The 12,292-nt window shown below is 40.4% G+C and overlaps 1 protein-coding gene across 6 annotated transcripts in view; it reads right to left on the minus strand.

The window, feature by feature from the left end:
- Positions 1 to 1,460: 1,460 nt before the first annotated feature.
- The window catches only part of LOC121289298 (MAP kinase-interacting serine/threonine-protein kinase 1-like), a 103,909-nt gene continuing 93,077 nt past the window's right edge, over positions 1,461 to 12,292 (minus strand). For all 6 annotated transcript variants that reach the window (XM_041208602.1, XM_041208606.1, XM_041208608.1 and 3 more), the window contains 3 exons: positions 10,944 to 11,108; positions 9,253 to 9,296; positions 1,461 to 5,077 (listed from right to left, as the gene is read on the minus strand). In XM_041208602.1, the coding sequence (XP_041064536.1) occupies positions 4,831 to 5,077; positions 9,253 to 9,296; positions 10,944 to 11,108 (456 nt within the window). In that variant the 3' untranslated portion in view covers positions 1,461 to 4,830. The remainder of the gene's footprint in view (positions 5,078 to 9,252; positions 9,297 to 10,943; positions 11,109 to 12,292) is intronic.

The raw sequence follows: 12,292 nt of genomic DNA on the forward strand, positions 1-12,292 counted from the left end.
ATCAGTGGCATTCTCTTTAATATGCTAATTGAATTGCAGATGCACCAATGTAAGTGAACAAGAGGACAAGGGAAAAGGATGTAAAATAAATGCTACAGAGCCCTTTTATGATTCCATAACCAAATAGTTATTCTTCATGATTCTTAAGTCCTAGTCCGACAAAGGAAGCAATGCCTTCAGTCCATGTGCATGATCAAGGATGAAACTGTGAAGTGGGTATGTGGGGAAAGATGGTGTTCCCTGGCCTACATTGATCAGCAAGGAGGGCCCTGAACACAAGATATAACAGCAGTAGACTATACAGCCTGCTCCATTTGATACGATCACAGCTGATCTTGAGTTTCAACTCCACTCTCCTGCCTGCTCCCCATATCCCTTGATTCCCTGAGACCTCAAAAATCTGTCTATCCCAGCTGTAAACATGGTCAACAATGGAGTTTCCACAACCTTCTGGGGTAGAGAATTCCAAAGATTCACGACCCTTTGAGTGAAGAAATTTCTCCTCATCTCAATCCTAAATGATCAACCCCCTTTCCTGAGGCTGTTTCCCCACATTCTGGATTCCACAGCCAGGAGAAACAATCTCTCAGTGTCTACCCTTGTCAAGCCCCTTCAGAATCCTGAATGTTTCAATGAGATCACCTCTCATTCTTCTAAACTCCAGAGAATATAGGCACAATTCACTCAGCCTCACATCATAGGACAGCCCATTCATCCCAGGTACCGGTTGTCTAATGACTGTTTTGAGGGGAAGGAGGAAGCAGGATGCTTCTGGGATTAAACTGACTCCCAAATATGCTTTGTGATGGGATGTTGGAATGGGCTTGATCCTCTAACCTGTGTAATCAGATTCCAAAGCAGTTAGATGCAGAATATTCCAGCTGTCGGTTGATTAAGCGTCTAAACCAGTTTAGTAAAGGATTCTTAAGGGGCAGACTAGGCCTAGAATTCTTCCCAGCAATTCAAAATAACCCTGCAAATATTCTTGTAGAGTGATCCATAAGAGAATGAGTGGGAAGCTCACCAAATCTTTGTGCTCATAACCTGGTTGAATTTAGCTCTTTAAACTCCCAGCTGTATTCCTAACCATACAGGGTTTCCTAAATCTCAATCCTTGCTAATCTATACCCAATTTTCTCTGGGCATGTGTTCCTATGGGGAGACAGTGTATACACGATTAAGTAAATGAAGACTCAACTTGTGTGATTTCACAATATTTTAAGTTTGGAGACTCAAACTTGAAGGACTCCCATGATGTCAGCACCTAGCTGACCATAAATAATTTAACCAGAGCAGCAGTTATATAGATTTATGTAAACATACATGCATCCTTCAACTCCTTTCTCCAGACTAACCAAACCTAAGTCACCATTCAAGACTGCAGGTTATCCAATTCTTGAGTAATGAGAAACTGTGAAAAAAAAATTACATTTTATTGGATATTCAAGTACAACTTTTCCTTAAAGTGCAAGTGTATTTTATTAAAGGGCACTATTCAACAAGTAATTTCACTTTATTGGAAAATAAAAGTGGATTACAATCAAAGTAGGAACCTTGAATTATTAATCACATTTATTTCCATTCTCCCCTAGGCAGAATAATGTAATAACATTTCAAAACCATGTAAACTAATGAGAGACTGATGTACCTAACTGGCCCTGTTCTTTACACTCTCATTATTTTACTACTCCCCCACTTTTCTTTGGCAGGCTCCAGGCTTTGACTTAGTGCACAGGCGGGAAACTTGTCCCCTTGCTCTTTCAATGCAACTCTAACCAGTCACTGGAAGACATAGGGTGTTAGCATAGTAATTATACTACTGGATTAATAATCCAGCAACCTGGGCTAATGACCTACAGAGATGGGATCAAATCACACCAAAGCAGTTGGGAAATATAAATTTAGTTTATTAACCTGGAATAAAAAACTGACATCAAAAATGGCCACAATGAAACGACTGGATTGATGTAAAACCCTATCTGGTTCAAAAATATCCTTTAGGGAAGGAAATTCGCAATCCTTATCCCACCTTGCCTAAATGTGACTTCAGACTCTCAGCATTGTGGTTAAATCTTAACTACTGTCTGAAATGGCTTAGCAAGCCATTCAGTTGCATCTCAGTGGCAATTAGGGATGGGCAATAAATGCTGACCTTGCCAGTGATGTCCATATCCTCTGAATGGAGAAAAAAAAACAAGTGCAAGGAGCGATCCTTTTTTTTTTGTATGACCAAGGACCCAGGGCCTACCCTACAACAGCATAACGTGATTGGGAACTCTTCATATGTCTATGTGAACTTGTGTTTCTATTCTGCACTGTAACTCAATCACGAAAATGCCATCTTTTAGGTGAGTCTCTTCATTTTACATAGGACTAAATGCAACTAAGGAGACCTACTGGCATCTTCATGAAATGATGAAAATGAAAATGTAAAATGTTTTCCTGACAAAATTTACCTTCTGACTGGACCTGCCATCCACAAACCTCTGTACGAAACAAACACAATAATGATAATCAGTGAAATTCACAGTTGCATTTTGTTGACCTGGCTTAACTTCTAAAATGATGAGTCCAGTTCAAGCAGCAGCATTTTGGCATTGCAATCCAAGATAGGGATGCAGAACTACACACACAAACATGGCTCAATCAAATTCTAAGATGTCAGATCTGTGTCTAGCATGGGAAAAAAGTTACTCTTGGCAATCCTTTTTGTTTTGAAAGGAAATCCACAATCACAGCATTGCAGAGTCATGTTTGTTCCTCTTAATGGTGATGCAGTGACCACGGCCATCAATAATTAAAACTAACTTCCAACAAAATTACAGCAAGAAATTGGAAGGGCTACCAACAGAAATTTTGTCCCTTATCCATCCTCCTATTACATTCTCATCATCACCCTCAATCACAGAAGACATAGAAATTCCTTTCCCTTTATATACTCCCTCCCTAACAGCACTGTGGGTGTACCTCCACCACATGGACTGCAGTGGTTCAAGAAAGCAGCTCATGACCACCTTCTCAAGAGCAATAAAAATGCTGGCATAGCCAGTGACATCCTGTGAAAGAATTTAAAAAACTATTAATAATTGGTTGCCAATGATCAGGTTATAAAATGCTATGCAGGGAGTAGTATGTGGGTTACAAATAGTACTGTAACGTTAAATTGAGCTAACTTTTTATTCAAAGTGTAGGTGCCTTTATTTTTAATCTGAGCAAAATATGATTTTTAAAAAGTATTTTCATATTGTTGAAACATTATGCAGAAATGTTAATGAATGCTTGAACAGTTTGACTTTTATTCACCCTGCTCAGTTTTTACTGTTTTTAAGTTAAAAAATTAAGAATTTTTCTCTGAGGGGGTGAGGGGGAAGCAATGCTCGAGGATTCCAGTGTTCTGCCATGCAATCCCAATGATGTAACAGAAACCTAATCATGTCTTTATATTGTAGTGTTAACTCTGGACAGAACCCTGTAGACAGTCCAATGCTTTTGGTGCAAGTCCCAGCATCAGCAAATATGAACAGTTCGAGGCGGAAGAACCTAATGATAGCAAATATTACCAAATCTACTCAGTAGTACAATGGAGGGCAATTTAACATAAATGAGAAAAGGCACACGTTATTGAGCAACGTACAATGGAAGAGTTTCAAGAATGGCAAAGAGGTATCAATCACACTGAATGCACATGGTTTATCTTATAATGATGTATATTATGATATTCAATAATATACATCATTGAAACACACCAAAAATTGAATAATTTATTGAATGTACTGGGGATTCTGGAAACAGTATTAAGTATCATTTGAAAAATCGCATCCTTTCATAATACAAACATAGCTTCCTAAAGGAGCAGCATTAAAGCTCTCACGTGACAAGAATACCTAATGCACTGTCTTGCAAAACATAAGGTTTATCAAAAAGCCCTATCTTCATATTTTCTCCGTGGTCAAGAGCGCATTCACCACACGTCCATTACTGTTTAAAGGAGGCAATAACTCTACAGACAAGTGCAGGGATTGAGAACTATCCAACTACCAGATGTGTTCCTTACATTAATTTCAACATAAATGTACATCTTAGAAAACTGTCCCTGATTGTATTTTAATATAAAGATGATTGAAGCCTTCAGTCTCAGTCGACCAACCACACTAATACTGTGTCACAATGTGTCCAATAGGGATTCCATCAGCTGAAATTAACGCACCGCTAAATCTATCAGAAAGTGGATATTTGTGTACAATTTTAATTAATGATCTGGAGGTAGGTGTTGAGGGCACAACCTGCAAATTTGCAGACTGTGCCAAGATCTGTGCGAGTGTTAGGAAAGTGGACAATGTTTGTCTATGTCAGGCAGACCTTGATTTGTTGGGAGATTGGGGTCATGACTGGCAAATGAAGTGTAATTTAGATAAGTGTAGTCTTATACATATGGGCAGGGCAAATATTCAATCCTGATTGATATAAAGTGTTCATCTATAAGTAAATGCTTCAAATTAACCTGAAGAGTAACCACCTCCTATCTGATGAATCCCTGAGTCAACTTATGTTTACTTATATCTTTCAAGCAAGTTCAACATACATACAAAATATTTTAAACAATGGACAGATGTTAAGATAAAAAATAAATATGTTTGTAACAATGTTTAAAAATATTATCCCATAACCTTTCCTTGTACAAAAATATTAGAGCTAACTGCAGGCTGACATAAGCTGAGCAGCAAGATCATGTTTCATCTAAAATAAAACTTTCACAGATTGAAGTTCTGCTCCATTAGGTGTGTTATGTGAGAGCAGCTCTGCATTGGATGAAATCTGTTAGACATGTATTCAGGAAGTCCCATCACTGACACTCATCTCTGGAGTGGATAATTGTCGCTGTGAAGTTTTTTCAGCCTGTGCCTTGGCCCTCCGTTTAGCAAGCCTGGAATTGGAGGGAGGGGAAAGTCGCAAGGAACACACAGTCTTGATGATGGCTTCCTGCTCCCCTTGCATCTCCTTATCCTGCTGCGAAAGCTGCCTGTTGAAGGCAATGGCTTCTGCAGCAAAATCCGTCAGGTCCTTTGTGCTGCTGTTTCTAGAGAAGAAACACGTCAAAATTTTAAATATGTCTATAAGCTGGTTAAAAAAAAACACTGCATAATATAACCTTAAAATGCATGTGAAGCAAAGACATCACTGCATAATGTAACATAAATTAAGATATTGTCCTGTTATTATTGAATCCTAGTATTAATTTAATCGTGTGATTTGATATTTGCCATTAAAAATTCACTAGGTCAACCAGAAAATTACAAGAAGCCTGTGTTTGCACATATTCAATTGTAAAAGGGCAGCCTGAGAAGATGTGAGAACCATAAAAGATGCAAACTGGCTTGAAACAGGATGTGCACAAGTTCATTAATATTCTGAATGATGTCTTCCCTTGTGAATACTTGGAGGAAGTAATGAACAAAATGCTTTCTCTGAGCAGAGATAAACCAAACAGAATTAATGAGTTTGATATAAATGAGATAGAACGAAGTCTTAGACAGGCTAAAAGAGCTCCCAAACAAATAAATCTCCAGTAACACATGGTTGTTTTCCCAGGAAATTAAGAGAAACTGGGAAGGAGCTTTTTCAGCATTGATGATCATCATAAAGGGAAATCACTGAACACTGTACCTGTACATTAGAAACAGTCTAACATGGTGCCCATACTCATAGGCTGACAAAACAGACATCGGCAGCTACAGCATTTCTAAGCAAGTGACCTGGGATTCAGAAACAGTCTGCAAACTGGTCAGATTGGCAGGTTATGCCAAACTAGAAGGAGCAGTAAAATTGGATGAAATGACAAAATGTCAGAAATGGCAAAATCAGTTGAACAAAATATATGAGTGAACAAATGCAAAGGACTGCACATCAGAAGGAAAAATGGGCAACACATGAATGGCATTAAAATAGTGCAAGATTAAGTTGAAAATGAAGCAACAAAGCCAATAGAAGGTACAAACATATAACCACCCACTACAGTACATGTCAGGGAAAGTCGCAATGAAACTGTATAGTACTCTGGTCAAACTACACCATGAATACCACATCTAGTTCTGGTTCCTAAGACACAGTCAAGTAATGGAAGCAGTAGGACCTGGGCTGATGTCCTAGGGGGAATATTTGCTAGAGTGATTGGGGAGGGTTTAAACTAAAATGGCAGGGGGATGGGAACCCAAGCAAGGAGTCAGAGGAGGGGGAATCAAGGGCAAGAACAAAAGACAGAAAGGGGAATAAGAAAAGTGATAGGCAGAGAAATCAAGGGCAAGAATCAAACAGGGCCTCAGTGAAAAATAGTGGGAACGGGACAAGTAATGTTAAAAAGACAAGCCTTAAGGCTTTGTGCCTTAACATGAGGAGCATTTGCAATTAAGTGGATGAATTAACCGTGCAAATTGATGTAAACAGCTATACATAGTCAGGATTATGGAGATATGGCTGCAGGGTGACCAGGGATGGGTACTGAACATCCAGGGGTATTCAGTATTTAGGAAGGACAGGCAAAAAGGAAAAGGTGGTGGAGTTGCACTGCTGGTTAAAGAGGAAACTAACGCAATAATGAAGAAAGATATTAGCTCCAACGATGTGGAATCTGTATGGGTAGAGAAACACTAAGGGGCAAAAAACATTAGTGGGGGTTGTATATAGACCCCCAAACTGTAGTGGTGATGTTGGGAGTGGCATTAAAAAGGAAATTAGAGATTCATGCAATAAAGGAACATCTGTAATTATGGGAGACTTTAATCTGCATATCGATTGGGCAAATCAAATTAGTAACAATACTGCAGAGGATGAATTCCTGGATGGTTTTCTGGACCAATACGTTGAGGAACCAACCAGAGAACAGGCCATCCTAGATTGGGTATTGTGTAATGAGAAAGGAATAATTGGCAATCAGTTGTGCGAGGCCCCTTGGGGATGAGCGACCATAATATGATAGAATTCTTCATCAAGATGGAGAGTGACGTCGCTGATTCTGAGACTAGGGTCCTGAATCTTAATAAAGGAAACTACAATGGTATAAGACATGAGTTGGCTCTGATGGATTGGGAAACATTACTTAAAGGGATGACGGTGGATAGGCAATGGCAAACATTCAAAGAAAGCATGGGTGAACTGCAACAATTGTTTATTCCTGTCTGGCACACAAGTTAAATAGGAAAGGTGGCCAAACCATGGCTTACAAGGGAAATTAGAGACAGTATGAGAGCCAAGAAAGAGGCATACAAATTGGCCAGAAAAAACAACATTGGGAGCACTTTAGAGGACCAAGGAATTGATTAAGAAGGGAAAATAGAGTACGAGAGTAAGCTTGCAGGGAACATAAAAGCTGACTGTAAAAGTTTCTATAGGTATGTGAAGAGAAAAAGATTGGTGAAGACAAATATAGGTCCCTCAAAGTCTGAAAACAGGGGAATTTATAATGGAGAACAAAGAAATGGCTGACCAACTAAATACTTACTTTAGTTCTGTCTTCACAAAGGAGGACACAAATAACATACCAGAAATGTTGGGGAACACAGGGTTTAGCGAGAGAGAGGAACTGAAAGAAATCAGCATTAGTAGGGAAATGGTGTTAGAGAAATTGATGGGATTGAAGGCCGATAAATCCCCAGGGCCTGATAATCTACATCCCAGAGTACTTAAAGAAGTGGCCCCAGAAATAGTGGATGCATAGGTGGTCATCTTCTGAGATTCTATAGACTCTGGAACAGTTCCTACAGATTGGGGGGTAGCTAATGTAACCTCACTGTTTAAAAAGGGAGGCAGAGAGAAAACAGGGAATTATAGACCAGTCAGCCTGATGTCAGTAGTGGGGAAAATTCTAGAGTCCATTATGAAAGATTTCATAGCGGAGCACTTGGAAAACAGTGGCAGAATCAGAGAGTCAGCATGGATTTACGAGAGGGAAATCATGCTTGACAAATCTACTGGAATTTTTCGAGCATGTAACTAGTAGAGATGATGAGGGGGAGCCAGTGGTTGTGGTTTATTTGGACTTTCAGAAGGCTTTCGACAAAGTCCCACAAAAGAGATTAGCGTATAAAATTAAAGCACATGGGATTGGGGGTAGTGTATTGAGATGGATAGAAAACTGGTTGGCAGACAGGAAACAAAGAGTAAACGGGTCTTTTTCTGAATGGCAGGCAGTGACTAGTGGGGTACCGCAGGGATCGATGCTGGGACCCCAACTATTCACAATATATATTAATGATTTAGATGAGGGAGCTAAATGTAATATCTCCAAATTTGCAGATGACACAAAGCTAGGTGGGGGGGTGAGCTGTGAGGAGGATGCAGAGATGCTTCAGGGTGATTTGGACAAGCTGAGTGAGTGGGCAAATGCATGGCAGATGCAATATAATGTGGATAAATGAGAGGTTATCCACTTTAGTAGCAAAAACAGGAAGGCAGATTATCTGAATGGCTATAAATTGAGAGAGGGAAATGTGCAATGAGACCTGGGTGTCCTCGTACACCAGTTGTTGAAGGTAAGCATGCAGGTGCAGCAGGTGGTAAAGAAGGCAAATGGTATGTTGGCCTTCATAGCAAGATGATTTGAGTACAGGAGCAGAGATGTCTTGCTGCAATTATACAGGGCGTTGGTGAGATCACACTTGGAATACTGTGTGCAGTAGTTTTGGTCTTATCTGAGGAAGGATGTTCTTTCTATAGAGGGAGTACAGTGAAGGTTTACCAGACTGATTCCCGGGATGGCTGGACTGACATACGAGGAGAGATTGAGTCGGGTAGGATTATACTCACTGGAGTTCAGAAGAACGAGGGGGGATCTCAGAAACCTATAAAATTCTAACAGAACTAGACAGGGTAGATGCATGAAGGATGTTCCCGATGGTGGGGGAGTCCAGAACCAGGGGTCACAGTCTGAGAATGTAGGGTAGACCATTTAGGACTGAGATGAGGAGAAATTTCTTCACCCAGAGAGTGGTGAGCCTATGGAATTCGCTACCACAGAAAGTAGTTGAGGCCAAAACATTGTATGTTTTCAAGGAGTTAGATATAGCTCTTGGAGAAAAAGGGATCAAAGGGTATAGGGAGAAAGCGGTAGCAGGCTACTGAGTTGGATGATCAGCCATGATTGTAATGAAGAGCCGAATGGCCTATTCCTGCTCCTATTTACTATGTTTCTATACTACAAAGAACCATGAGGCCGATTGCTAGTATCTGATTAAGAGGAAAGATTAGAGAGCTCCTTACCTTTGTAGTAGTTGTGGTGTGGGCAGACGTCTTTCTGGTGCATTCTGTAAAGAAAGAGAGAATTATCACTAGGATATATAATTTGTTTTAGTTGCAAAAAAAATTTCCTAGGTGGCTCTGTTCTTACCTTTGTTAAAGCTAATGAAGGATAGTTCACAGAGGGGCATGTGTTATTGAATTTCACATATGTATTTATTACACCTCAAAAAATAATTAAAAATGATAAAGTAGCATTTGAAATGGATGAATGCAAAATTACAGGGGTATTTTATGGGAGAATAATTTTTATACAGATTAAATGTACCTTGGATTATTCTTGGTACACTTTAACATTGAATAATGGAGTTGTTTAACAATAAGTGTAGAGCGCGCTTCTTGCTCTCTATTTCATCATAGCAACAGCAAACTTCAATCCTTCAATAAACATGAACTCGTGAAAGTTCAAACTGAAAAGTTTGGGTGGAAATGTTGCAATTGAATTGAATATTTTAACCAGTTACAGAATAACTCAGACAGAAGAATTTACTTTGTGAGATGGATGGTTGTATTTAAAGCTATAGCACACAATGATCCACATGTGAGAGAGTCTAATGTAGAAAATGTTGTAAATGTAAATGTGAAGGCTCAGTTTTGACTATTAGTCTTTTAATTGCTTCTAAATGTGGCTGTACCAGAAATCACAAGTCAACCAATTAATGTCTGCCACATTGGGCTGAATAATACGGTGGTGAGGAGGCACGTAATATGGCCGTAGAGGGTGTGGAACTTGAAACCAAGTCAGTGTGGGACTGACATGCTCCATGCCGACCTGCCCCGCAGCCATGAAGTCCTGCAGGGCTGATTAATGAGGGCCAAGTGGGACTTGTGCCCCTCATTGGGGCAGAGATCCTGCCCTCTGGAACTGCGGCCAATCAGATTGGCCAGAAGCTCCATCAGTCCTGACTGCGCCAGAAAGACGTAGTGGCCATTGCCTGAATTGTTGGTGAAGAGAGGGCTCCAAGACCACGGACACCTGGAGCAGGTAAGTCTAGGTCTTGGGCTGGAAGGGTTTGGGTAGGTTTGGGAGAGAGGCAGTGGTGACGGGGTGGAGAAAGAGGGTGGGTTTAAGGGAGGGAGCAGGTAGGAAGGTCATGATTCAACCTAAGGAGGGGTGCCTGTGATCAGCAAAGGGTAGCCCTTGAAGAGTGACACTCTCCCTTCCTTCCCATACTTTAAACATTAAAGTTTAAAACACGGGCTTCCCACGCCTGCCCCGTCACCTCCGCACACCAAACATTTTAGGGGGTGGACGACATATTATCAGGGTAACTGGTTTGCTAACAAGACTAACTGACCCTTAATTGTTCATTTAAGTATGGCTGGCAGGCTGCCAATTTCAACACCCACCCGCCGTATTAATGGGTGAGCGGGGTGGGGTGGGGTGGGGGGGGGGGGAGGTAGGCAGGAAGGTGGGGGTTGGGCACTCACTTCATTTTATATCACCCCCACAACCGCTGCAGGAAACACGCCTGCAGGGGGCAGATAAAATTCAACCCATTATCTTTCTGGTCACAATCCAGAAATAAAATGGCAGTGCATTTCAAATAATTCCATTCTAACCTACTTTAATCTTTCTGGTCACAATCCAGAAATAAAGTGGCAGTGCATTTCAAATAATTCCATTCTAACCTACTTTAGCTATACACACTTACCCCCTGCACCCAAGGATGTTGAAGAACTTGTGCAGCACTGAGCCTATCCTTTGCATCACGCACCAACAACTTGCAAATCAAATCTTTGGCCCCATCAGAGATGTGAGCCCAGTCCTTTTCAGGGAACTCATATTTGCCTTTCTGTATGCTCTCAAACAGTATGTTCTGTAGGCAAAGAAACATTCATTACATACTAATTGGGTGTTGTACCTTTAACAGAATATACCATCAGTAAAATCAAAGCTCTTCCAATGGCTCAATTAGTGAAGACACTGAGTAGCTGAGTCACAAAAATCAGGTCCAATTCTTGCCATTATTACTCTCTAATCAGAGCTGAGGTACATGGCTTGGCAGAGACCCTGTATTGAAAATAGGATGGAAACCCTCCCTGTTAAGGCACATATGTAAAAAATGACCAGTTGAACAAGGTAAAAGTAGCACTAACAGAACCAAAGAGCTACCTAGGTATGGTTGCATGGTGGTTATATTAGTGGACTAGTAATTTAGACACAAATAATCTGGAGCATGGAATTCAAATCCCAACCATGACAGCTGGGGAAAAAATCTTGAATAAAAAGCTAGTATCAGTAATGGTGACCATGGAGCTACATGATTGTCATTAAAAACCCAACTGGTTCACTAATGCCCTTTGGGGAAAGAAATCTGCTACCCTTACTCGAGCCAACCTATAAATGACTTCAGGTTCTTGGCAATGTAGTTCACTCTTAACTTCCCTCCTGAAATGGCCTAGTAACCACACACTTGCATTAAAAACTGTTATGAGAAACACCAGCAGTTCAAGTGTATGGCTCACCACCACCTTCTCAACGGCAATTAAGGATGGGCAATAAATGTTGGCCTAGCCAGCAACACCTACATCCCATGACTGAATAAATATGAAAAGTACATTCAAGAGAAAGGAGAAAAATTTACATTAAAAAATACTTGCTTGGTAGCATTAGATCAAGTACAATGTTGTGAAACATCTAATATTCATTGGATAAGAAATGTTACCAGTCATAATGGTGCAGCAATAAAAACTGCCTAATGCTTTTAACTAAAAGCTTGGTTTACTTTAGCAGTGCTTTTTTGTGGTGGATTATAGTCCTAGGCCCTTTTTGGTACCGTCCTGGATCAGGCGTACTTCTCAGATGTTCACTCGCAACTTAAGGTTAAGGAAGCCAAATCCTAAAGACAACGAATGGATCTGAAGGTCCGGTCTAACTCTCTCCAAAGGGAAAGAACGAGCTGAGAATATTATCATTCTCCTTTTTAACAAGTTTCAGCCAGATTATAATATCCTGGATATTGCAAGGGTCGTTCACGAGTTAGAGATACATAAGGCTACA

Source organism: Carcharodon carcharias, chromosome 16, assembly GCF_017639515.1.
Source record: "Carcharodon carcharias isolate sCarCar2 chromosome 16, sCarCar2.pri, whole genome shotgun sequence".
NCBI classification, from domain to species: domain Eukaryota; kingdom Metazoa; phylum Chordata; class Chondrichthyes; order Lamniformes; family Lamnidae; genus Carcharodon; species Carcharodon carcharias.